General features: G+C 41.8%; 1 protein-coding gene across 3 annotated transcripts; it reads right to left on the minus strand.

Moving 5' to 3' along the window:
- Nucleotides 1-609: 609 nt before the first annotated feature.
- LOC124111325 (acyl-coenzyme A thioesterase 1-like) lies at nucleotides 610-27965 on the minus strand. 3 transcript variants are annotated; one of them, XM_048396163.1, is made up of 10 exons: nucleotides 27754-27965; nucleotides 26258-26586; nucleotides 16876-17139; nucleotides 14520-14689; nucleotides 12451-12564; nucleotides 11052-11140; nucleotides 8583-8667; nucleotides 5465-5666; nucleotides 3009-3098; nucleotides 610-2906 (listed from the first exon to the last, which is right to left on the minus strand). In XM_048396163.1, coding segments are annotated over exons 1-10 (1383 nt in total). In that variant the 5' UTR covers nucleotides 27756-27965; the 3' UTR covers nucleotides 610-2868. The 3 variants fall into 3 exon arrangements, with proteins under 3 accessions (XP_048252120.1, XP_046326932.2, XP_046326931.2); XM_046470976.2 differs by having other exon boundaries at nucleotides 610-3098; nucleotides 27822-27964; XM_046470975.2 differs by having other exon boundaries at nucleotides 610-3098; nucleotides 27754-27964.
- Nucleotides 27966-27992: the final 27 nt, after the last annotated feature.

Below are 27992 nucleotides of genomic sequence, written 5' to 3' on the forward strand. Positions count from 1 at the left end.
CCTAACCAGTCTAAAGCTCCTCCCACTGTGGAGATGCAGGGCCAGTATAAGGCTGTTCCCATTGTGGAGATGCAGGGCCAGTATAAGGCTGCTCCCACTGCGGAGATGCAGGGCCAGTATAAGGCTGCTCCCACTGCGGAGATGCAGGGCCAGTATAAGGCTCCAACCACTGCGGAGATGCAGGGCCAGTATAAGGCTGCTCCCACTGCGGAGATGCAGGGCCAGTATAAGGCTCCAACCACTGTGGAGATTCAGGGCCAGTATAAGGCTGCTCCCACTGTGGAGATGCAGGGCCAGTATAAGGCTCCACCCACTGTGGAGATTCAGGGCCAGTATAAGGCTCCTCCCACTGTGGAGATGCAGGGCCAGTATAAGGCTCCACCCACTGTGGAGATTCAGGGTCAGTATTTGACTGCTCCCACTGTGGAGATTCAGGGCCAGTATTTGACTGCTCCCACTGTGGAGATGCAGGGCCAGTATTAAGCTCCTTCCACTGTTAAAATTCAGGGCCAGTAGTTGGCTAACTTGTAAGATAGAAGGCCCTTGGGGGCATTTTTTTAATCTCTCCTCAGAAAGTATCTTTCCCAAAGTATCACAAAAACACATTCATTCTTTCAACTTTTTTACTTCAAAATTAGTACATAGGTTAAAAAAATACAATATAATCACATGAACTTTGACTTTTAAAGTCATATTGACTTGAGTAAATAGTGGCATAAATGGCAACTCTTCGGATGATTTGGAATAAATCCAGCCAGACGAGGAGGCGAGATCACAGCTGCATCAGCCACCTCGGGCGCTCTAGGTCGAGGTGACAGAGGCATACGTGAACGAGGACCCTGAGAAGCGCTGACACAAGACGCCTGTAGTAGTTGACGACTGTGGGGCGTCAAGTTGACGTAGGCTGCCTCTGAGGCGATGAAGTACAACGCCAACGTACAACGCCTCTGGTGGGCGTAACCATCGCAGATGGGAGTGTCAGAGGTGCAGGTGGTGACTGACGAGACAGAAGTTAATGTCTGAAGAATACATATTTATTGCAGAGCAATTTCCTATGTGTGTTTAACTCAGCTAAAAGACACAAAAATGAATTTTGGTGGCAAGTGATCATTAACAATATGAACTAGAATGTGATTTTGCTTATAAATAAATATGCCTCCCCCTTCCTTATTTTGATACATTTGTTCAACTTGTTACCATAAATGGGTTTGCAAATGCAAAAACAATAATAGCAAAAAAATACCCGCACAAACTGATAAATGCATATATATGCCAACATAATGAAAAGTCTGACAGCAATATATGTTGGCAAATATGTGAGCATGGACAAAATTCTAAATATGGACAAATAATAAGTACAGTGATAGGGTAGTACTTGTCTTCTCACTCTTGTGGCACTGTGGAAATTATTTCATGTGTGAAATCATTCGTTAGAAATTATTCATGGTGTGTCAATTTAAGCAAGAGAACTACAATAAACTGATAAACAGAAGGTCAGAGTAACAATATACATGGAAAACCAGTGCTGATTTGTATTCACATATTTCAGCTGACTAAATTGTCAGCTATAATCATTGGAAACTCAGTGCAAACTGTTTATATGGAAACGTGTGAGTTGAGGTGAAAAGGGGTCATTCAAGATAAATACACGGAAGCGGATTATGGAAACGTGAAAAATTAAAAATAGCAAAAGGCAGCAATTCAGCTGATGATAAATGCATGACATATATTTTAGCCTGAAAAGATAATGGTTTCATGCAGAAATATTCTTTAGCTGTAGAGTTTTGGCAGGAAACAAATGCTTCTGGTTTGATTCAAATTTAAAGTATTAAAATATTAAAAGGCGATAGTATGTGGTATGTTGTCATTGCACATGTATAGTTTCATGCAAAAATATTCTTTTGTTTGAGAGTTCTGGCTTGGATACGAAGCCTAGAGTTCACATTGTTTCTATAGAAACGAAACAAAATAAGATTTAGAAAAATCCAACATAGCAAAAGGCACCAGTTTAGCTGATGAGCAAAGCATATGCCAAGTTTTGTTGAAAAATGTGGCTTGGTTTTCAAGTTATGGCTCAGACTAGGATTGGGGTGCCAAAGGGAACGAGCCAAAAACAATACGTCTCTCTTTTGGAGGAGTGAGTGAGTGAGTTGGGTTGAACACCGCTTTTAACAGTATTTCAGTTATATCATGGCATGTCAGCTTCATGTGGGAGGAAAGCCTGAAGTGATGCAGGTCTCAAATGTTTACCACTTCGGTCAAACCCACGAGCACGGGTATGGCGCTGACAAAATTAGAAACATAATTGGGGCGAACCGGCAATAAATCTTATGAAAACTGCCAGAAAGTCATCAGTCAGCTTCACTGCTGAGGATGAGACAACATTTTTACAAGCTCAGAGTTAGAAATTCCAAGTAGCTATCATCCAAGCACTTCCTATACACTGAAGTCATTGTGACCAACAAATCTCTTTTGGGGGGGGGGGGGGACCCACCATTTTAATTTCATGGAGGGTGGGGAACAATATATTTTTAGGTGGACAACTTCAAAACACACATATTTTCTGTGAAAGGAGGAGCTGATAAATACAATATGTTCACTTTTTTTCAGGACATCCAGCAGGTCTGGAAATAAATTTATTTTTTGTTGGGGCGAATACCTGAGGACAAATTATTTATGCTCATGCTCCTATAATATCAAATGGTCGGGGTCGGTCCCTAAATCACCTCCAACATCAACCATGTGACTTCGAACAGTATCAGCGATAATTGATCGACCTGAGGTGTGATGCTCCCATGGTAGATGTTTCTGGAGGAAGTGGACAGACTAGAAACAAAATATCAAAGGGTACAGAAGAGTGCTTTTAAGCTATAATCGACTAGAGGTGAGACACTCTTGTGATAGATGTTTCTTGAGGAAGTGGACAGACTAGAAACAAAATATCAAAAGGTACAGAAGAGTGCTTTTAAGCTATAATCGACTAGAGGTGAGACACTCTTGTGATAGATGTTTTTGGAGGAAGTGGAGGAGTCTCTTCCAGGCGTCCTCCTGGGCTGCAGCATGAGCTTCAGGCTGTCCTCCCCACACGAGAGTTATGTCTGTCGGGAAACACAAATAGTCAGAAAAACTTTGGATAGACACAGCAAGAGTTACATTCTTAAAAAGTATTAAGCAACTTTTCAGGTATATTTTATAAAGTGAAAAAAGTACATTTTTGAGTTACCTGACTCATAGAACATAGCAACATGCATCCCTCTAAAACACTGCAGAGGCAAGGAGGCAGATTTTGTGATGCTTCACTTGATTTGGTGAGGAGAAACTCTAAAAGGTGTGGTTATCTCCCATGAACAAATGTTCTTAAGAAAAGTAATCCACCTGTGAATTTTCAGCCAAATAGTGGTGCAGTGGTGAAGAGTGTCTGTTATCATTAAGCTGAAGAAATGGGACTCCTTGTGACTCCAGCAGTCAAATGAGTCCTATCTATGCATGAAGGTTATGCAAGCCCTACATTACCTGACATTGAAGGTGAGGTGAAATTTGGTGTAACGTCGCGTTCAACATTATTGCACTTATATAGCGACGTGCATGCACACATGTGTGGTGTGGTGTGGTGTGGTGTGGTGTGGTGTGGTGTGGTGTGGTGTGTGTGTGTGTGGCTGCTTGTACTAGTCTGGACTGCTGCCGATTTATTGTGCTAACTTACTGAGATACCATGCTACAGTTTAAAATGAATAGGCCACTCAGACACAGTATACTGACTCCGAGCCGACTAGTCCTTGTTTTAACCCCTTAATGCTGAGCGCCAGACAAGGTAACAAGTACCATCTTTTAACGTCTTTTGGTATGACGTGGACGGGGATCGAACCCCAGAGCTTCTGCTCTCCGGGGCGGACGCTCTACCACTAGCCCACGGAGGCGGTCATACAGGCTTTGCAGCCAGACAGATCATTACCCACGAACCCCGAACCTTCCACTAGACCACGGAGGTGTTGACCTGACATTAAAGCAATGGGTAGATCACTCAGCCACGAGGCTATGATCCAATGTCAAATAAGATGTTAATTTTATGAATAATATAAAAAAAGAGCATTGCAAAGAAAAAACACAAGTTTGTTCGTCAAAGACTTCAAGGAACGTCATTGAGGATAACTAGAGGCAGTATAAGTATGGTAACTGTCAGGAATGAGATGGACAGATCAACATGTACGTGTCTTAGTAATGTTACCCATGGCACAGTTCAATGATCAACAGTGTAAGTCAATATCTGGTGTAGCCACTCCTTACATGTATCATGGAAGACATCTCATGGTCAAAATCAGACTCCTGATCCTCAACTGAAGGATGTGTTGCCATTCCTGATGCAATGCCTGGCTCAATTCTTGGAGATTCTGTACTGGAGGGTCCATGGCTCAAACCCTACATCCCAAATGACGTCATAAATTCTCAATTGGATTCAGGTCTGAGCTTTGATGTCCCCCCTTGCCTCCAGGCACAAGTCCTACCATCAGTGTGGTGGAATAAGAACTGACTCTCATCAGACTAATGAGTTCCAGTGTGCTTGAGCCTGACAACAGGCTAAATGATCTCCCATGTGTTGGGGTGAGAGGAGTGGACATCTTATTGGACTTCCTGCCCTTAATCGTGGGGCACGGGTGGCCCAGCCGTCTAAGGCGCCGCTGTGGAGAGTTGCGTCCCTTGGGCAAGCCAGAAACCTATGATTGTGGGTTCGAATCCCGGTTCGCCCCGATTATGTTTCTAGGTTTGTCAGCACCATACCCGTGCTCATGGGTTTCACCGAAGTGTTAAATGTCTGAGACCTGCATCGCTTCGGGCTTTCCTCCCACATTAAGCTGACACGCCGTGATATAACTTGACTACTGTTAAAAGCGGCGTTAAACCCAACTCACTCACTCACTCACTCACTCCTGCCCTTAATCCTGCTGCATTCAGTTGACACCTGATGATGCTACGGGACACTCTGTAGTGGGTATGCCAGTGATGACAAAGGACAGTGCAAGTTGAAGCTGGCAGACGTTTTGCATGGCGTACAAAGAACCTGTCCTCTCTGGCACTGGTCTTCCGTGGATGTCCTGATCTCAGCAAGTCACTCACATGTCCAGTCAATGTATTTTCTCATAAGTTGACTGATTAAAGTATGATTAATGTTTTACACGGTGGCAATAGCCCAACATGACATGCCAGTTTGATACATGCCAATGTTTAGCCATCTTTGATTTTCTGTGATAGTACGCTAAGGCATTTTACTCACAATTGTTCCAAAGGCAGACTTTCAAATTGGTAGGACTTTCATTCAAAATTAATAGCCGTAAAGATATATGAGCTTTCTGTCATCCCACTCCAATAATATCAAATGTCGGTCGCTAAATCACCTCCAACATCAACCATGTGACATTGAAAATGAACAAAACCAGCAGGGTACTGTCAACGTGGTGATGACACTCACCTAGCATTCTGTGATAAGATGATCTACATAGGGGCATGTATGGTGGTTCTATGAGGTGCCCCGTCCTTGGGTAGATGACAACTTCAATGTTATCCCTCTTCTCTGCTGGGAAACTGTCCTTGAATTTATTAGCATTGGCAGTTGTCCATGTGCCGTCTTCTTCTCCACACAAGTATAACAATGATGCATTTTTCTCCCACACCTGCAAACATGCATAATTTCTCTAAAGTCATTTACAACATGTGCTTGAAAAGAAAACAATATGACAAAGTCATCAATATTCCCCGCAATAGTAAAGACTTGTCTTGATTATGTCAACTAGTTATATATAATAAAATTTCTAAAATTTCAAAACTGTCAAAAGGCACCAGTTCCCCACTAGACCAATTTATGTGTGCATAAAATATTGTACGGTTTTCAAGATCTGCTCCGGAAACGACATCTTGCACAGATGGACAGAGAGACGAACGGCAGACAGTGTCCATTTCAATACCCCCGGCAAAACATGTTGCAGGGGATAAAAATAATGCTGTTTGTGTTTGGTATCCTCAGAGGGTGCAACTCAGAAGAGTAAGGGGCAGAGCTCCAGATAGCGGTAACTTTTTGAGCAATTTTTGAGCAATTTTGTCATTTAATGCATGAGTTTCTGTACGCAAGTTAATTGAAAGTATTTGGATTTTGAATATTTTGGGGGAGTAGTTTATGCAAATACGCTGCTTATCTGTGGCTCTGGTAAGGGGCACGGGTAAGTAAAAAAAGTCACTGCCACTGATGTGTGCATTGTCCTAAAGCAGTATAGCACTTGGATGGAGCTTCACTGGAGATTTCTCCTTCTCTCAACTGACATAGTCCTGTGGCACAGTACTGCCTCTTTATCATGCCCGTTTACCCTTGCAGATCCTGACAGAATATCAAGCCTTCAATGTCATGTCCAGGAACTGTGTAGAAGAACATTAACCGATGACATTAATGCATGTAGCTACAGCTTCCTTGGCCTCAGGGTTTCAGAGGCCGCGCATAGCTCACATGAACCTCAGACAACAAGACATACGTATCAATATCATGTTTTCTCGCTAAGAGTATCTGTACATCTGTGAAGCCTTAACAAGCCCTGTATGTCATCAGCATCAACAATATACAGAAAAGGGAACTACAGCAGGTTCAAGCAATATGGTCCTAGTCCCAACAACTGATCCCAACATCTTCGTCTTCTTTCTCCAATTCTCCAAATGTTTCATATCAATCCAGGATTATACCGGGTGCACAATACTGTGTCCTCTGTGCATAGATCCTCAGAATGGATGCCAATGGGATTGAAAATTATATCTCTTTAAATCATCAGAATTTGTTCAATTGTAGCATCTCAAAAGAAATTCATTCTAAGTTTAGACTCTCCATTTCGGGTTTTTCTTCACTCAATTACTATCTGACCTCAGAGTTTCATTTCAAACAAGATCACCTCTCATAATTAGCTAAGATCATCGTATAATGCCTATTGTCCCCAGTGTGTAGACGACACAGTGGTCAGTCAGTTTCATGGCTGTGAACCTCCAGAACTCTTCCAGAGAGTCCCCAGGAGTCACAGTGGTCAGTCAGTTTCATGGCTGTGAACCTCCAGAACTATTCCAGAGAGTCCCCAGTCACAGTGGTCAGTCAGTTTCATGGCTGTGAACCTCCAGAACTATTCCAGAGAGTCCCCGGGAGTCACAGTGGTCAGTCAGTTTCATGGCTGTGAACCTCCACAAGTAAATGTCCCTGTCAATCCAACAGTTCATGAATGCTCCGATTGTACAGATACATTGTCTCAACTCAACAAAATGCAAACTCTTCCATATCTTGGCCAAGATTGAAATGAAACATACGAGAAAGGAGCATTCTGTATTCAACGTAATAAGCGCCCCGCACTGATAAGCGCCCATATTGGCAAGCGAAAAATCCCATTTAGCACCCCTTCCAATTGATCAATGTACCAAAGACTTATTTACAGTCAAGTCCCGTTAATCCGACATTGATGGTTGCATATGATTATGTCGGATTAACGAGTATGTCGGATAAACGAAATTAAGTAGTATCAACGTTCGTGATCGAAAATCGGACAACTACACGATAGATATAAGGGTTCAAACACGTAATAAAACATATAAAATAAATATTCAAATTGTTATGTTACATTGTTGGCGGAATATGTTTTCTAATCATGCATTCTCCAAAGTTTAACACAAAACAACTGTTACGGACTGTATGACTTATTCAAAATACTTGAAAAAGCATAGTCTGGAATGGAAGTCGCAACTTTGAAACTGGTACCTAAAGCTTAAGAAAGCTGCTTTCTAAGTGGCTAACGTCGATTTCCTGTTGGTCATTTCATTGGTAGGTCATAGATCGCAAAAGGTTGTTCTGACGTGACCTGTAATGGGATGTCCTCGTCGAGAGCGAGAATTTGTATCTGATAATAATAAGATTGAGGTTAGCTAAGCATGTGATTTATCCTGTTTTCTTTTTATTTAAAGCATAAATTGTTTATTGTTAAGCAAGTTTATCTCTGCAGCCGTTGTAATATGCAGCTACCAGCCAATTCGTCTCACATCAAAACACGGGCTGTGTACTCGCGGGCAGATGACCACGGTGTACGCTGATCACTGTGTCGGATTAACAAGACTGATTAATGAGTGATTTCAGCAATTCGTTGCAAATTAGGTGTGTCGGAGTCGGAGTGCGAGACTGTCGGATTAACGGGTCTAAATAGCGTTGATTTAATCGGTTCCCATCATTAGCATCGGATAAAGCCGATTGTTGGATTAACGAGTGTCGGATTAACGAGACTTGACTGTATTTGCATAAAGTACTCACTCCTGTGTTATATGCACCCTTAATTATGGGCAATTAAATTCTGGAAAAATATATCTGTCATATATATACATTTCAGGCTGTCAGCATAAACCACGAAACTTATCTTTCAACTGTTTTTTTTCACCAAAATAATATTCTTATAAGAGGCCCCTATTTCAAATTTGGAGAGCACCCTGGGTGCTTATTACATTGAATACGGTAGTCTACCCGTAATACAAATGACAATGCAATGCTACTAACTTCAACTCTGACAGGCTATTTTACCAACCGGAATAAATGTTGCAGGGTCATACGGGAAGCAGCGGGTTGTAGTAACACCCTCATCAGTACGATCAACTTTAGTTCTGTCAAAACTGAAAATAAACATATAATATAAACATTAAAATAGAGGGGTAACATTTCGATGGGGTTGCTATACGATACATTTCATACTATGGTTGCGACATGATTCGTATCCCAATATAGCACTTGTATTTCATAAGTTACATTCTTTCTTTCTTCAGGTGAATCACAACCCGGAATCTTTTGTTTTAAATTTCAGAGATCAAAATGGGATATTGCAGGGCAGAAACATATAGGGTAGAGGGCACTGTGAATAGCCAAGTGGGAGACACAAGAGAATCCGTGGAAGCTGGTTGAATAATTTCTATTGTTATTCATAGGCATTTATTCAAATATAACTTGCAATGTAATGTACCGTAAGTATCACGATACAGGGTTTGTAAATCGATGTATTGTATCATGGGTCTTGTATTGTGATACAATACTTCAATGCCGTATCGTCACACCACTAGTAAACACTAGACACAACACAAACCAGTATACATACAGTGAGTGAAGGGCACATCACAGTCACCAGTATTACATTTGTGTGGACCAGTAAAACCAATGATCAATCGCATGAGCAAATATCATTTATGTTGTGTTGATCTATCACTGTAACTATCAATTAATGATAATAATTACGTGCATATTTTAATGCAGTAACCCATGCCCTAAAGTGTGCTCAAAGCGTTACATTATTACTCCGGTCAATGGATTGATGTGCACCCAATGTGCATTCTCAGCTCCCATGGAAGTATACAACCCAAGCTACCTGTGAGGCACTAGAAGGATTACAGTCACATTACCATGTGAAACTTCACAGGTCTCTACTACATTCCTCCATCCTCTGGAGACATAATGATTCTTGACAGTGTACCGGGGTAGTTGTTATATTTTACCAAAGAAAGAAGCCTCAGGTTGATTCCAGAAAGAGGGGAACCAGGAAGTGCTCAGACCAATCACTCCCATGAAGACCTGGGTTAGAATAGGTCTTTAGCAACACATGCCTGCTGTAAAAGGCGACTATGCTTGTCGTAAGAGGCGACTAATGGGATGGGGGGGTCAGGCTCGCTGACTTTGTTAATGATGTCATCGTTCCCCAAGATGCTCACGATGTCAATCACTGAGTTATCTGCTCCAGACTTGATGATTTACAGACCGTCGTCATACAGCTAGAATATTGCTGGGTGCAGCGTTAAACAATTGTGATTCTTAATCAGTTTTTCTTAGTTGTTTTGTGGGGTTTTAACTACCAAGACCAAATCAAACAAAGCATCATAAATACTAGGTCCTCTGGCCTGCTGTTTTCTGTGAGGGATGCATGTTGGTAGATTCTGCGAGTCAGCTAGATGCGGATATCTGGAGATGGCAGAGGTTATCCGGAAAACAGACAAACCAGTGATTGAAACTATGAGCAAGGATCCATCCCATCAGGATACGGACCCGTAAAGATTCAGGGGACGAATAGGTCTTCGGGATCCCATGCTTGCCGTAAAAGGTGACTATGCTTGTCGTAAAAGGCGACTAACGGGATCGGGTGGTCAGGCTCGCTGACTTGGTTGGTGCATGTCATCGATCCCAATTGCGTGGATCGATGCTCATGATGTCGATCACTGGATTGCCTGGTCCAGACTCGATTATATACAGACTGCCGTCATATAGCTGGAATACTGCTGAGTGCGGCGTTAAACAACAAACCAACCAACCAACCAACCAACCATCAGGATACGATGACATGCAATCAACCAAGTCACTGAGTCTGACCACCTGATCCATTAAGTCAGCTCATAGTACAAGTATTGGCTGCTGGTGACCAATTCTAACCCCGAGGTTAGAGTTTGTTTGTTAATTGTTTAACACGGCACTCAGCTATTTTCCACCGTTATCACTGTCTGTAAATGATGGAGTATGGACCAGACAAGCTAGTGATTGACATCATGAGCATTGATCGATACGATGACTTCCATCAACCCAGTCAGCGAGTATGACCATCCTATCCCATGGGTTGGAGAGGAGTGAGTGAGTGAGTGAGTTCGATTTAACACTGCTTTTAACAGTATTCCAGTTACATCATGGCGTGTCAGCTTCATGTGGGAGGAAAGGCCAAAGTGATGCAGGTCTTAGACGTTTACCACTTCGATGAAACCAACGAGCACGGGTATGGTGCTGACAAACCTAGAAACATAATCGAGGCGAACCAGGATTCGAATCCACAATCATAGGTTTCTGGCTTGCCCAAGGAACGCAACACTGCACAGCAAATCACAGCACCTTAGACAACTGGGCCAACCATGCCCCCCTGGAGAAGATCAATTCTAAGCCCAATATAGTATAGTTTAAGAGTGCATGAAGGGATACAATTGACCAAATAACACAATTTCGCAGGTTTACCCCTAAAAATATTTTTACTTACTGCAATCCTTTCACAAAGACCTGTCCTGATTTCTTGAGATCGTCAAATGAAAATATTGGAGACCCACTTACGTTCACCACAGCTTTAACCTGTTGACAAAATTAACAAGTATAAGATGGAGAAAGTGAAAACTATGTCTTCTCCTTACAGTTGCACATAGATGTTTTAGGAGAGCCATAACTAACTTTGAAACCTGAAAGTAGGGTGAGTGATCAAACTATCGATGGACTGCAACGATCTGTGATCTGGCAGCAAAATTCACTGGTCTACCGACATGAGGTTAACTTTGTTTATATCATAATCATATGTACAGTGACGAGGATACATGGTGTGTGTTTAGCTGCTTATACTTGTCCGGTGTGATGCCGGTTTTATAGTGCGAGCCACCTGAGATACCATGCCCTGATCAGACACACTACACTGATTCCAAGTTGGCCAGTTCTTGTTTTATACCCTAAATGCCCAGCACCAGGCAGGGTAACAACAAATACCATCTTCTGACATCTTTTGATATGATGTGGCCTGGGGATTGACCCACTGACCTTGCACTTGACCCACCGACCTTGCAACTGACCCACCGACCTTGCATTTGACCCACTGACCTCGCACTCTCTAGTCAGACTCTCTATTCACTTGATCATGAAGGCAGTCTCCAAGACATATCAGTTACTATTGATGTTATAGATACTGAACTCAAAAAGACAGCGTTAATCATCACCTTTTCCATTTACACTAAAATCAAGTTCACTTCACAAAGGAATGACAATGACTGGTGTTTGATAATTGTAATATTCATATTTCTTTATGATGTTGTGTGTGAAGAGGCATGGGCACTCATACAAAAGCCATATTCTGAAGTGGTGACCCCCACAGACCTTGTAAACAATATGGGTGAACCATTAAACAAACTGACCAAATTCTTTTCACAAAAGTACTGCCAAAGACCAATCATTATATCATGAACTTAACAAAAACAACAACATCATATGTTAAGCTAACCGAGGCAATTTCAATTCCAAATGCAGCTTGGTTTCCGTCCAATTAACTTCCTTGCCTCAGGAATTCGAAGATGGGCATAGATGGCCAAGCTTAAAATGCTGCAATTCGTTGTGCAGAGTTGCTTCCCTTGGGCATGACTGAAACCTATGATCGACGATTTGAATCCCGGTTTACCCCAATTATGTTTCTAGGTTGGATCTGATTTTCAGCTAAAAGTGATAACTAGTTTGTTATCTACTCTAGCATGTATCTACAAATGTGGGACGGCACATTTTAAGGTGGACTAATGACATTCATGTCATTTCCAATCTCCAATGTCATTTCATGTACAAGATTTCATTAAAATGTGGTGTGTAGTACCATTGTCCTGTGACTGCAACAACAACTGCAGAAAGCTTACCTTATCACAGGACATGCCAAGCAGGAAGGCCAGTTCACCACCCTTTGAGGTACCGACCACACCGATACCTCCAGCCTGGACATAGGGAAGAGAGGCCAGCCAGTCCACAGCATCCTGAACAAAACAAAAAAAACCCAAGAAATTAATTTCAATCTTAATGGCATTCACCATATCTTGTACACTTCTAGATAATCTGCAGGGGGTGGGGTAGCCTAGTGGTTAAAGGGTTCGCTCCTCACGCCAAAGACCCGGGTTCGATTCCCCACATGGGTACAATGTGTGAAGCCCATTTCTTGTGTCCCTCCCCCGCCATGATATTGCTGGAATATTGCAAAAAAGCGGGGTGAAACGATACTCACTCACTCACTCTAGATAATCTGCAGTCAGCGTTTGAAATAATTTAAAAACCCAACAAGACAGTCAGGCAGGTGAACCAGAAGTGTTGCTAGCACATTTTCAAAGTTACCTGCCCCACCATTCAGACATTATAAATACTGAAAAATCACAAAAAACTAAGAGACAAATCTAGTCTTGATTCAGTTGAAATAATGTTAACAATTACTTGAGAATGTACAAGGAGTTAGGCAGGTGGCAATCTCATTAAAATCAGACCTTAGTTCTCGCTACTGCTGAACAAAGATCTGAAGACATCCCATTAGGGGTCACGTCAGAACGACCTAGACCATATGTTAGCCATTTCGGAATGTTCTTTTGTTCAGGTTTCAAATTTATAATTGAGAATTTGTCAAAATATGTTTCGAAGCGTAGTCGCCAATTTGAAATTTAGTGCTGTAAAGCACAAGAAAGCTGCCTTCTGATTGGTCATTCCATTGGTCGGTCAAAGTTCGCGCAAGGTCGGTTTGACATGACCCGTAATGGGATGTCCTCAGATCTTTGTTTAGCGGTAGCGAAAACTAAGATCTGATTTTAATGAGATTGGGCAGGTGGAGGAAAATTTCATGCAGCCTGATGGAAAAGTTACCACCTATAGGCAGACAGGCAGTTATTTCGGACGCTGTCTGTAGTGTATGGTAAATATGTCACAGAATTTGAAGAACTTTGGAATAGAATTTGCCATTATTATACTTCTATCATTATATTACCTGGGACTACATATGCATAATAACTTAAATTTTCAGGGATTATTTGTAAAGCCAGGTTTGCTCAGGGAATGTGCATAAACGCTGAAATATTCAGTTGAAAACTTATTTTGTGATACATCTGGAAATATGTATCAAAATATTATCAGAAGTCAGTGAATATAATACCCCAGAAAAATCAGGAATTGTGTTTTTTCCCTGAGCAAATCAGGAATGAACAATGTATCCTTTAAATGTAATGGAAGGTACCTATTCCCAGATTATACATAATCCCTGTTGTGTTTAACTGTGGGGGCAGTGTTGTGACAATTATTACCCATAGGGTTAGAAATAACCAAGTTAATAAAAATCGTATGTACACTAGAGCAAATATCACTTCACGTGCATCAGTGTATTGTTTCCGTCATCCGGACGGCATTGTTGACGGCATTCAAATTTTATTGTTACATAAGGTCGGAATGATGCCACACTTTAAACGACGTCATATCTGAAGATTGTTGCTGTCATTCGACAATTGTGGTTTTCTTAGACGGTGGTCGTGATCATTGCATTTTTCGAAAGGGAAGCTCAAAACAATTAAGAAATAAGATGCAATAAAGAAATTATTACACTGACATGTGCGTCACACTGAATTTACAAAAATCATGTAAAAATTCATGAATTACCCTTGTTCTCACTCTGGAAATACAAGAATTCTGACACTTGTTTCGTAATATCAGTATGGCACAGATGCTTGTACAAGAATCACAATCATCCAACAAATAATCATCTCATGTGAAAGATCTCTTGGCAATTTTACAGGTTATATTACATTCAAACATGACAAGCCTTTCATTTGGAACAAAAAACCCAATTTGTTTACAAACGCTTCAACCAATATTTATGAAGCAATTTTTCTGAAACAAAATTAATCAATGCCATTTTGTAATAAGCTCTGCTAATCTGCAACCAGTAGATCTAAGAACTTACAAGAAAGTAGTCCATGTCAAGGTCAGCCAATGATTTGGGAAGGTCATCATAACCAAAGTAGCCGAGTGCGAAGGCAGCGAAACCTCGAGAAGCCAACAATGCAGCTCGGAACTCCACCAGCCCTCCGGTAGAACCAAACATGTCGAGCACTCCAGGAAAGGGGCCAACGCCTAGATGAGCAAATGATTCGGAGTGAAGAAAGCCCAAAGTGAATCAGATCTTAGGTATTTACCACTTTGGTGAAACCCATCAGCCTGTTTATGGTGCTGGCAAAACATACGAACATTGTCGTGTAATCTTATGTTGTATATGTACAAATTTATCTTACACATCTTTATATTGCGTAATGTCTTATGCATGCATTATCCGGTCCGAAATTGATAAGAATCGGTAAATGTGTGATAAAACATTTGAACGGAGTAGGCGTTGCACAGAACGTGGGAAGCACTGCCATACAATCTCGACCATCAATAATGGTTAGCCAACTGAACGCAGTCAAAATCACGTGTACAAAATAGTAGAAACATATCAACAGTAACAGTGCAAATGGCGTTATCTGGAATGTCGGTTAAAAATATAAACTCACATCAAACCAGTTTAATGGTAGACAATATAAAATTTCTGATTTTGGAAAAGTTTGGAAACTGCATTAATATATGCATGTAACAACTATATGTTACCAAGGTTACGACGTTATTTCTTTATTGACTGTCATGCCATACTGACAGAAAACATATTATTTACAGGACACAGATTTATTTTCTTAAGGTGACATGGGTGGTCTGCTCGTCCAAGGTGCTGCAATTTGTTGTACAGAGTTGCATCCCTTGGGTACCCAGAAACCTATGATTGTGGGTTCGAATCCCAGTTCGCCCCAATTATGTTTGTAGGTTTGTCAGCACCAGACCCGTGCTCCTGGGTTTCGCCAGAATGGTATTTAGGATGGGTACTGGAGGTTCAAAGTATATCGCAATACTTGACGATGCACAAAGCTGTATAGTCTGTCTTACAGACCCTGATACAAATATATCAAATACAGCCAATGCAAGTGTATAATATAATGTTTGGCAAGTCTAGATTACTGCAGTATCTGAAAATGAAGAGAGTCTCAGGCTCCTTTTTATCATATTTTTATTAAGATAATTTAACAACTGGTTTTTTTCTGTAGGATATGTTCATTTCAGAGACTAGATGTTAGTCTAAAAGCTGTATTGTGATACGTATCACAATATATTGTATAATTCTTAATTTAAAACACCAGTGTATGAATTAAAATTCATAAATGCAACAAAGCAAGATGCTGGTAGAACATATTTTCACTCATTCAATAAATATGCTCTAGATGCCTGTTCCGGGTATTTGGCAAGAATAAAACGATAAACACATGATAAATATTGCCATATCACCCGATATACAGAGCATTAAAAAATTATATTGTGATAAAAGAGACCATGTGCCGATATATGGTCTCTGGTGATAAGTATTGTGGAAAGAATGAACCTCAATTTACCTATATACCAATAATAACGAGGACCCATAGTGGTAAACATCTAAGACCTGCATCACTCTGGGCTTTCCTCCCACATTGAGATGACATGTTGTGATATAACTGGAATTTTCTTCAAAGCGGTGTTAATTCCTTTTTACTCAGTCACTCACTCACTTTGCTTCCAATTGACTGCCGCATCAGTCATTCACAGAATGTACAACTTGTTTGATTGTAACTGATTAAAAGTAAGTTCATTCATATTCTTTTCCTACATTGAATTCTTGACAAAACTCTGGAAACCACCAACAACAAAAAGGTTTTAGTTTTCCTATTGTTATAAGTTGATTGTAAAGTTGAAACCAGAATTCAATGTACAGAACTAATTTGTGAAATCAGTAAATAACAACAAAAGATCAATGAATAATTAGTAGTGATCAACAATTAACAAATTATATTGAAACACACACCAATAACAATCATAAGTGGGAATACAATGGTCCAATATGTGGCAGCAGCAAAAAATAATAGTCCCCATATTAATTGTCAATGCATGCATGAGTGTCCAGAATGAGACATGTGATCTGTGCTCTTGAACATGGAAAATAACCTTCTAGAAACTCTAACCACACAAAACATATCAAAAGAGGTAGACTGCAAATGAACTCCTCCCAGTGGTTAAGCAATATGGCAGAGCTTGGACTGTAAACAACTAAGGGAGGTCACTCCATTGTACAATTTGCTATAGGAGGATCACCATAAACCACCAGAACACTCCACATTTTATGAGCATTTCATTAAATTTGCTGTCACGAATAATCAGCAGAAACCGCCTTACAATATTTACTGCCACATACCAATATTACTCACCTGCAGGCAAGAAGAGAGTTCCTCTCAGGGAACCTTCCCGCACGGCAATCCTCCTCACAGAACCGTGCTTGTACCAGCGTTGCAACTCGCCTGTTGCCAGCACCATTGTTGTGGGCAGCTGGAGATCATCAAAGGGGATGTGGTCATCTATGACTGATAGTCTGAAGACCAGAGGTGTCGTCACATCTGCCTTCATAATACGAGTCCTCGTGGACACCCCTGGAACAGGCTTCAGGCTCCAGAACAGACCCATGCTGTCGACACCTGTGGAAAAACACATGGGCTCATTCACAAAACTCCACAAACAGTCAACTCTACCAAAGGCTATGTTCTATGGAGTCATGTAGGGAAGGAAATTAGTACTTGTCTGCTAACCCCGACCAGTTTTGTTTATGTTAAGGTATCCGCACGGCTGGTAGAATTTCAAACATTATTGGGGAGAATTGCTATATGTTACCCAATTTGGGTAAGTCTACATTCTTGGTTAATTTCCTTCCCTTGGCATGTGGTCACAAATATAGTGCACATGTAAATCAGATTATGGTCAACGGGAATAATAATGCCACTGCATAAAAAAGGTAGTAAAAGTAATCCTAATAACTTTCGTGGTATATCACTTCTCAATATAATGGGTAAAATGTTTTCTTATGTTCTGAATAAAAGACTACAATGTTTCTTAGACTACCAAGGCATAATTGGTGAATATCAAGGGGGGTTTAAGAAAGATCATTCAACTATTGATAACATTTTCATTTTGCAAGCTATTATACAAAAGTATACCACTCGCAAAAAAGGAAAAGTATATTGCGCTTTTATCGATTTTCGAAAAGCATTTGATATGGTTAATAGGAGTAAGTTAATGTATATTTTATTGCAAAATGGTATTCATGGCAAGTTTTTATGTATTATCCAGAGTATGTATAATCATGTTAAAGCAACTGTAACATACGATTATGGCAAGAAAATTACTGAGTATTTTGATAGTTCATGTGGGGTAAGACAAGGTTGTACTCTTAGTCCAGTACTGTTTTCTTTGTTTATCAACGAATTAGTTATATGTTTGGAAAGTAAATTCCAGGATGGTGTTTTTATCTCAGAGGAAATGTTAAATATAATTGCCCTGTTGTTTGCCGACGATTTAATACTTGTTGCAGACAGTGTATTAAAATTACAAAAGCGTCTTGATGAATTATATTTATACTCTGATAAATGGGGTATGGATATTAATACTGAAAAGAGTAAAATTATTGTGTTTAAAATGGGAGGACCCTTGTCAAAAAATGAGAAATGGTATTATAACGGTGAACGTATGAATACGGTTAACGCCTATAAATATTTGGGACTTGTTTTCACTCCCAAATTAATTTGGACTAAGGCCTGTAAAACTCTATGTGAGCAAGCAAGCAAAGCACTTTGGTCAGTTAAATCGTTAATAAGACGTTATGACATTTCGGTTACGGAAGCATTCTTTATATTTGATAAAAAAATTGTCCCGATATTAATGTATGGTGCTGAGATTTGGGGATACCAAAAATGGAATACGATTGAAATTGTTCACCGCAAATTTTGTAAATTTTTACTTCACACGGGCTACAGGACTGCAAATGCAGTAGCCTATGGTGAATGTGGTAGGTATCCACTTCATACTATTTATTATGTAAAATGCATTAAATATTGGTTTAAGATTTTGCAAATGAGTCCTAACAGATACCCATACCAGTGTTATAAAATGTTATTATCCATTGCTGATAGAAAACGTCCTAACTGGGCATCGCATATCAGACTTCTGCTAAGTCATTTTGGTTTTGGGGATGTATGGGCTGCACAAGGCGTTGGCAATGCAGAATTATTTGTACATATGTTCAGCGAAAGAGTTAAAGATTGTTCTTTTCAAGATTGGCATGCATCTCTAGGCAGCAAGACCCTCTCATTCTATAAACTGCATAAATCTAATATCGTTTGTGAAAAATATTTATCAAATATTAAGCATTGTGAATATAGAAGGCTAATAACCAAATTTAGATGTGGACAGAATACTCTTGGTATTCAACTTATACGTAGGGGTGTTGCTAATATTGAGGAGGATGCCGTCTTATGTAAGCACTGTCATGTAATTGAGGATGAACTTCATGTTATATACAACTGTCCTCTTTATGCAAGTCGGCGGGAAATGTATATCCCAAAGACAGTTAATCACAACTATTTTTGTTTAGAAAGACTCTGTCAAATATCCAACAACGATGCAATGATAAATTTTGCAAAATTTCTAATGTACGTGTTCTCAACACACACACACACACACACACACACACACACAAAAGTATCAATTAGGTAACTCTTAGATAAATAAAATGTAAATGTATTTTGTACAATGGGTCAAATGGCCTTATACAAATAAATCTGTCTGTCTGTCTGTCTGTCTGTCTGTCTGTAAATCAGATGCATGCCAAGCATCACTGGTCATGAAGAGTAGGTGGATCGGTGACTGTGTTGGGCAGCGTGACTCAGCTGCAACAAATTGTTAGATACAGCAAACCATTCGTAAAAACTGCTTCCATTCCACAAAGCTCTAACACAACTGAACTCCCATAATTTAACTTTCCCTATCAAAAGTTGAAATGTTAAATATGCTTTTCGGAACCCAAAATCTTGACCCACTAAGAGAAAGTGATTTTATTAAAACTTATGTAAGTTTGTGTTAAAAAAAATGAAAAAAAATGTCATAACATATTGTAAGTTTCTGAAGTTTACACAATGGCACTACAACAAGATGAAGCTGTGAATTGTGATGGATTCTGTTTAAACACCTGGGTGTAGTGATCTGGAGAATTGTGTAACTTCTACTTGCACAATAGGATGCTAAAGAATCGACTGTGGTTCATATGCATGTGGGTGGTCCTGACAATCCTGTAATCAAGTGCCATACCGGTGTACCAGTCAAAAACCTTCTGGCCAGATATTCTGAACATAAGAGGGCATGGTTCAGTCTAAGCCACATCCTCCCCCTCTGGATGTCAGGTATACTGAACATAAGAGGGCATGGTTCAGTCTAGGCCACATCCTCCCCCCTGGATATCAGGTATACTGAACATAAGAGGGCATGGTTCAGTCTAGGCCACATCCTCCCCCTCTGGATGTCAGTTATACTGAACATAAGAGGGCATGGTTCAGTCTAGGCCACATCCTCCCCCCCTGGATGTCAGGTATACTGTACATAAGAGGGCATGGTTCAGTCTAGGCCACATCCTCCCCCGCTGGATGTCAGGTATACTGTACATAAGAGGGCATGGTTCAGTCTAGGCCACATCCTCCCCCGCTGGATGTCAGGTATACTGTACATAAGAGGGCATGGTTCAGTCGAGGCCACATCCTCCCCACCTGGATGTCAGGTATACTGTACATAAGAGGGCATGGTTCAGTCTAGGCCACATCCTAGCCCTCTGGATGTCAGGTATACTGAACATAAGAGGGCATGGTTCAGTCTAGGCCAGATCCTCCCCCTCTGGATGTCAGGTACACTGTACATAAGAGAGGACATGGTTCAGTCTAGGCCACATCCTCCCCCCTGGATGTCAGGTATACTGTACATAATAGGGCATGGTTCAGTCTAGACCACATTCTCCCCCTCTGGATGTCAGGTATACTGTACCTAAGAGCGCATGGTTCAGCCTAGGCCAAATCCTCCCCCTCTGAATGGCAGGTATACTGAACATAAGAGGGCATGGTTCAGTCTAGGCCACATCCTCCCCCCTGGATATCAGGTATACTGAACATAAGAGAGGGCATGGTTCAGTCTAGGCCAGATCCTCCCCCTCTGGATGTCAGGTATACTGAACATAAGAGGGCATGGTTCAGTCTAGGCCACATCCTCCCCCCTGGATGTCAGGTATACTGTACATAAGAGGGCATGGTTCAGTCTAGGCCAGATCCTCCCCCTCTGGATGTCAGGTATACTGAACATAAGAGGGCATGGTTCAGTCTAGGCCAGATCCTCCCCCTCTGGATGTCAGGTATACTGAACATAAGAGGGCATGGTTCAGTCGAGGCCACATCCTCCCCCGCTGGATGTCAGGTATACTGTACATAAGAGGGCATGGTTCAGTCTAGGCCAGATCCTCCCCCCTGGATATCATGTATACTGTACATAAGAGGGCATGGTTCAGTCTAGGCCACATCCTACCCCCTGGATGTCAGGTATACTGACCATAAGAGGGCATGGTTCACTCTAGGCCACATCCTCCCCCCCTGGATGTCAGGTATACTGTACATAAGAGGGCATGGTTCAGTCTAGGCCACATCCTAGCCCTCTGGATGTCAGGTATACTGAACATAAGAGGGATGGTTCAGTCTAGGCCAGATCCTCCCCCTCTGGATGTCAGGTATAGTGAACATAAGAGGGCATTGTTCAGTCTAGGCCACATCCTCCCCCTCTGGATGTCAGGTATACTGAACATAAGAGGGCATGGTTCAGTCGAGGCCACATCCTCCCCCCCTGGATATCAGGTATACTGTACATAAGAGAGGGCATGGTTCAGTCTAGGCCACATCCTCCCCCCTGGATGTCAGGTATACTGTACATAAGAGGGCATGGTTCAGTCTAGGCCAGATCCTCCCCCTCTGGATGTCAGGTATACTGAACATAAGAGGGCATGGTTCAGTCTAGGCCACATCCTCCCCCGCTGGACGTCAGGTATACTGTACATAAGAGGGCATGCTTCAGTCTAGGCCAGATCCTCCCCCCTGGATATCAGGTATACTGTACATAAGAGGGCATGGTTCAGTCTAGGCCACATCCTACCCCCTGGATGTCAGGTATACTGACCATAAGAGGGCATGGTTCAGTCTAGGCCAGATCCTCCCCCCCCTGGATGTCAGGTATACTGTACATAAGAGGGCATGGTTCAGTCTAGGCCACATCCTAGCCCTCTGGATGTCAGGTATACTGAACATAAGAGGGATGGTTCAGTCTAGGCCAGATCCTCCCCCTCTGGATGTCAGGTATACTGAACATAAGAGGGCATTGTTCAGTCTAGGCCACATCCTCCCCCTCTGGATGTCAGGTATACTGAACATAAGAGGGCATGGTTCAGTCTAGGCCACATCCTCCCCCCTGGATATCAGGTATACTGAACATAACAGGGGGATGGTTCAGTCTAGGCCAGATCCTCCCCCCCTGGATGTCAGGTATACTGTACATAAGAGAGGGCATGGTTCAGCCTAGGCCACATCCTCCCCCCTGGATGTCAGGTATACTGTACATAAGAAGGGCATGGTTCAGTCTAGGCCACATCCTAGCCCTCTGGATGTCAGGTATACTGAACATAAGAGGGCATGGTTCAGTCTAGGCCACATCCTCCCCCGCTGGATGTCAGGTATAGTGAACATAAGAGGGCATGGTTCAGTCTAGGCCACATCCTCCCCCCCCCCCCCCTGGATGTCAGGTATACTGAACATAAGAGGGCATGGTTCAGTCTAGGCCACATCCTCCCCCGCTGGATGTCAGGTATACTGTACATAAGAGAGCATGGTTCAGTCTAGGCCAGATCCTCCCCCCCCTGGATGTCAGGTATACTGAACATAAGAGGGCATGGTTCAGTCTAGGCCACATCCTCCCCCTCTTGATGTCAGGTATACTGAACATAAGAGGGCATGGTTCAGTCTAGGCCAGATCCTACCCCCTGGATGTCAGGTATACTGTACATAAGAGGGCATGGTTCAGTCTAGGCCACATCCTCCCCCCCTGGATGTCAGGTATACTGTACATAAGAGGGCATGGTTCAGTCTAGGCCACATCCTACTCCCCCTGGATGTCAGGTATACTGAACATAAGAGGGCATGGTTCAGTCTAGGCCACATCCTAGCCCTCTGGATGTCAGGTATACTGTACATAAGAGGGCATGGTTCAGTCTAGGCCACATCCTCCCCCCCTGGATGTCAGGTATACTGTACATAAGAGGGCATGGTTCAGTCTAGGCCACATCCTACTCCCCCTGGATGTCAGGTATACTGTACATAAGAGGGCATGGTTCAGTCTAGGCCACATCCTCCCCCCTGGATATCAGGTATACTGAACATAAGAGAGGGCATGGTTCAGTCTAGGCCAGATCCTCCCCCTCTGGATGTCAGGTATACTGTACATAAGAGGGCATGGTTCAGTCTAGGCCATATCCTCCCCCTCTGGATGTCAGGTATACTGTACATAAGAGGGCATGGTTCAGTCTAGGCCACATCCTACTCCCCCTGGATGTCAGGTATACTGTACATAAGAGGGCATGGTTCAGTCTAGGCCACATCCTCCCCCCTGGATATCAGGTATACTGAACATAAGAGAGGGCATGGTTCAGTCTAGGCCAGATCCTCCCCCTCTGGATGTCAGGTATACTGAACATAAGAGGGCATGGTTCAGTCTAGGCCAGATCCTCCCCCTCTGGATGTCAGGTATACTGAACATAAGAGGGCATGGTTCAGTCTAGGCCACATCCTCCCCACTGGATGTCAGGTATACTGTACATAAGAGGGCATGGTTCAGTCTAGGCCAGATCCTCCCCCTCTGGATGTCAGGTATACTGAACATAAGAGGGCATGGTTCAGTCTAGGCCACATCCTCCCCCCCTGGATGTCAGGTATACTGAACATAAGAGGGCATGGTTCAGTCTAGGCCACATCCTAGCCCTCTGGATGTCAGGTATACTGTACATAAGAGGGCATGGTTCAGTCTAGGCCACATCCTCCCCCCCTGGATTTCAGGTATACTGTACATAAGAGGGCATGGTTCAGTCTAGGCCACATCCTACTCCCCCTGGATGTCAGGTATACTGTACATAAGAGGGCATGGTTCAGTCTAGGCCACATCCTTTCCCCCTGGATGTCAGGTATACTGTACATAAGAGGGCATGGTTCAGTCTAGGCCACATCCTTCCCCCTCTGGATGTCAGGTATACTGTACATAAGAGGGCATGGTTCAGTCTAGGCCACATCCTAGCCCTCTGGATGTCAGGTATACTGTACATAAGAGGGCATGGTTCAGTCTAGGCCACATCCTCCCCCCCTGGATGTCAGGTATACTGTACATAAGAGGGCATGGTTCAGTCTAGGCCACATCCTAGCCCTCTGGATGTCAGGTATACTGAACATAAGAGGGGGATGGTTCAGTCTAGGCCACATCCTACCCCCCTGGATGTCAGGTATACTGTACATAAGAGGGCATGGTTCAGTCTAGGCCACATCCTCCCCCGCTGGATGTCAGGTATACTGTACATAAGAGGGCATGGTTCAGTCTAGGCCACATCCTACTCCCCCTGGATGTCAGGTATACTGTACATAAGAGGGCATGGTTCAGTCTAGGCCACATCCTACTCCCCGTGGATGTCAGGTATACTGAACATATAGCATGAATTTGATTTTAATATTTTGGGGTCCAAAAAGGGAGTGAAATATCAAGTGAATGACCAAACAAAATTACCTAAAATATTTCAAAATGAATATAAAGTATCCAAAAATATATATACACATGATGAAATATGGTTTCCCTGAAGACATCCTAAAGTGGAGAGAAAAAGCCTTAACAGCAGGGAAAGATCTGGCCTTTGTTGAACCTTCCCCACCTGAATCCATCAGAGATGAGGAGGTTAGGCCAGGGTGGGGAAAAAAGAAGGGACAACATCTGGACTATGCTGAACCTCAATTCACAGGGGGAAGGTCCGGCCAGGGATGAGGAAGAAGAACTGGCCTAGGCTATAACTTCCCCGGGGAAAAACTGGCCAGGGGATATTTCAGCCTGTTACACCAGTACTTTCTTGAGTATAGTGCACACATTTTTCTAAAAAACACAGCTGTGTAGAAGGGACCATAATGAGTTTTGATGTATTTTTACCCCAACGCAAAGACATTACCGTGAGCACGTAACACCGAAATACCATGTCAACAAATCCGTATGGGAAAACACAATGTAATCTTGTAATTACACTGTCTGGTTATAAAAAGTGTTCATTGTATATCTGTACTTATATTTCTAACTTATTTCATTAATTTTATTAAAAATTTCTTTTTTATATTGTTTTAATAAATTTCAGCGAAACCGTGTGTGAAGCCATCGAAAGATCCCACAACTCACCGTTATTTACTGCAACCACTGTCAGACTACCGCTATTGGCGCCTTGAAATGAACTTAAGTTGACAGAAAATGGATACATATATCATAAATGCCATATTTTGACTCATTAAAAGTCATATTTGTTGTAGTTTGACGATTCTATGTCAACATATAGTTCTCGCGATCACGTGCGCGGGAGCCTCGAAGGTGACTGGTCAAATTGTTCCATGTGAAAAAAAAATAACCGGCAATACCACACACAATACTGGTCACAAAGAGCAGCCATGACAGTAAAACACTGAAATTTTTCATTTATCTGAATGTGCAAAAGAGTGAGGGAGTGAGTGAGTGAGTTGGGTTTATCGCCGCTTTTAACAGTATTCCAGTTATATCACGGCGTGTCAGCTTAATGTGGGAGTAAAAGACTGAAGTGATGCAGGTCTCAGACGTTTACCATTTCGGTGAAACCCACGAGCACAGGTATGGTGCTGACAAACCTAGAAACATAATCGGGGCGAACCGGGATTGGAACCCAAGACCATAGGTTTCTGGCGTGCCCAAGGGACGCAACTCTGCACAGCGAATCGCGGCGCCTTAGACGACTGGGCCACCCGTGCCCCCGAATGTGCAAAAGAACATCTTCAACAACAAGTTACAGATGTCATAAAAATGTTATGCGGTCCAAATGAAATTATGGGTTGGTCAAATTCCAGAAACACAAGTTGTTGCTATTGCCTGGATGAATTACATATCTATATCTATGTAAGAAAGATTTGGGAGAAACTGTACATTTGGATAAAAACCATTGTGGAAGGAACCATTGATTTGAACAGAACAATGTTTTGTTTGGATTTCAAGGCAAACATAACAACCCATTGAATAGGGTATAATGTACTTTTAATAACAAAACATGTAATATACAGACAATGTAGGGAAAGATTAATGCCACATTTTGAACAAATACAGCATGAGATAATTAGTTATTACAATGCTACAAAGGTAATGTCATTTACAATTTGTAACTATGCAAACCTTTTTTAGTTTCTGGTCTTCCTTCGACACTTTGTTTAAAAACCAATCTGTAATACGTACTGATGCAGTACGTTGACTTTATAGGCAAGAATTTATATGTATGAATAGCTGTACACTTCTTGAATACCATGTACCCCAATTGTGTTGACAGGACATGTATATATAATATGGTGCACCTGCTGAGATGAATAAAGAAGGGAAGAAAAAAAAATATCTATATATATTTTTTAAAGATTTACACCTGTATGTCCCACCTACCTTTGTATGTTCCCCCGAGGGAAGCATGTTGACTGACATCGATCTGTCCTTGTTGGTCTGCAAGGAAATGGCCACATGAGCTGAAGACTGCCTTTCCTTCTTCCACCCATGCCTGTACTGTCACTCGCTGTAATGGACGAAGACTGTTGGCTGTGATGGAGATCCTCTCATCTACCAGCGCCACACGGGGGCTGATATTGAGACAAGGTCTGCTGGGACATGTCTGGCCTCCGCTTGTAAATTGTCTCGCCATCAGTCTGGTGTAGGATCTGTGCAACACTGTGGTGCAGGATCTGTGCAACACTTCTAGCATCAGACCTGTTACGAACCTACAATTGTACATATCAGTACTTCAAAAATCATATTTTGCAATTAATATTAGCTCACACTGCACAGGTAGCTGTCACTTCAGTGGTGGTTATTGTTATTTGAAACCTCTGATCCAGTCAGTTTGAGTATTATCCAAAGGCTGAGTAAATACTTGAATGAGAGATGTGAAAAGTTTTGTTACAACCTCCACAGATTAGGAGAATAGGTTCTTAGCTTTAAACGCTGTCATACGCTTCAGCAAATAACATAATAAACTGCTGCACATTTCATTACTGTTGCCATGGGAGAAGTCTGTGGTCTCCAACATGTGCAATGCACAATGGAATTGTATCTGATTTAGTAATATTACTAAATCATATTGAACTAAAATTATTACAAAATCAGAGCTCTTTTTTGCAAGTATGCCATTTGGAATGTAAGTGTGTCATAATCCAGGTCTGAAGTGGGGTGAAATGTATTTTGTGTAATAGGCACATGACAGCAAGAGATGAATCATTAGTTGAGTGACAAAAAAACATCCAACAAAGGATTAACCAAAAATATGTTGATTGAATTATCACTGTTATCTTGCTGAACTGAACTTTTATTTACACAAATTTTAGTCATTTTATAAATACATTGACAATGACATACACACTATACAATAAGCAATTCTCAGGTAGTTTGTGTTACCAGTCAAAATTATGTATGTGAGAATCAGACAATACCAAGATAGTGATTTCGCCACCATTACCATTATCGATGCTACTCCCAAAGATACCTACATTTCCTTATTACATGATGTGGTATGTTGATCAATGTGACGATATGCCCTTATGCTATCAATAAAAGTGACAAATGGCTGAAATTAAGGATTCCATTTGGATATAAATATTTTTATGTTGTAGGCCTAGATATATATTTTTAAATGTACATACTGGTCACCGACCACTTATGGCCATTTTTGAATGCTATTTCTGACATATTCCGTGAACAAAGTTGACTGTTAACTTTAATTTTTGTGAAACCTTTTCAGAGACACGAAAGCGCTAGTCTAGTAGACTGAAGTCCACCTGTGGCAAGTTGTGACCCCGCAACTACATCAGTGTTATGACTGTGGGTTGGTGGCCATGGTGTCCCCCAGCTTGTGCGCATGTTATAGGACATGCCCGGGGCTGCTTACTTACATCAATATATTCCTGCAGAAAACAGACACATAGCCACATCATATAATCATCGTGTTTATCTCACTTACTGCGGCCTGGCAGGCCTTCACGCCAATGTTGTCAAAGGGAGACAACTCCCAATCCGTTTGATATCCAGCCATTTAAAATGGGTCAATGTTATCACATTGGCTAATTATTCCATTATCGAAGGCCATACCTACATGTTATTGATGTAAATACAGTTGCTGATACGTCTGCGA

Source organism: Haliotis rufescens, unplaced genomic scaffold (genome assembly GCF_023055435.1).
Source record: "Haliotis rufescens isolate VD_foot unplaced genomic scaffold, xgHalRufe1.0.p SCAF_15, whole genome shotgun sequence".
Taxonomy (NCBI): Eukaryota; Metazoa; Mollusca; class Gastropoda; order Lepetellida; family Haliotidae; genus Haliotis; species Haliotis rufescens.

What these genes read in the sequence shown, in the direction of transcription:
- LOC124111325 (XM_048396163.1), bottom strand. An exon ending in GTCTTTGTGAAAGGATTGCA is followed by an intron (nt 8,668 to 11,051) that starts GTAAGTAAAAAT and finishes GTTTATTTTCAG; the next exon opens with TTTTGACAGAACTAAAGTTG. An exon ending in CCTCCACTTCCTCCAAAAAC is followed by an intron (nt 2,907 to 3,008) that starts ATCTATCACAAG and finishes TCCTCAAGAAAC; the next exon opens with ATCTATCACAAGAGTGTCTC.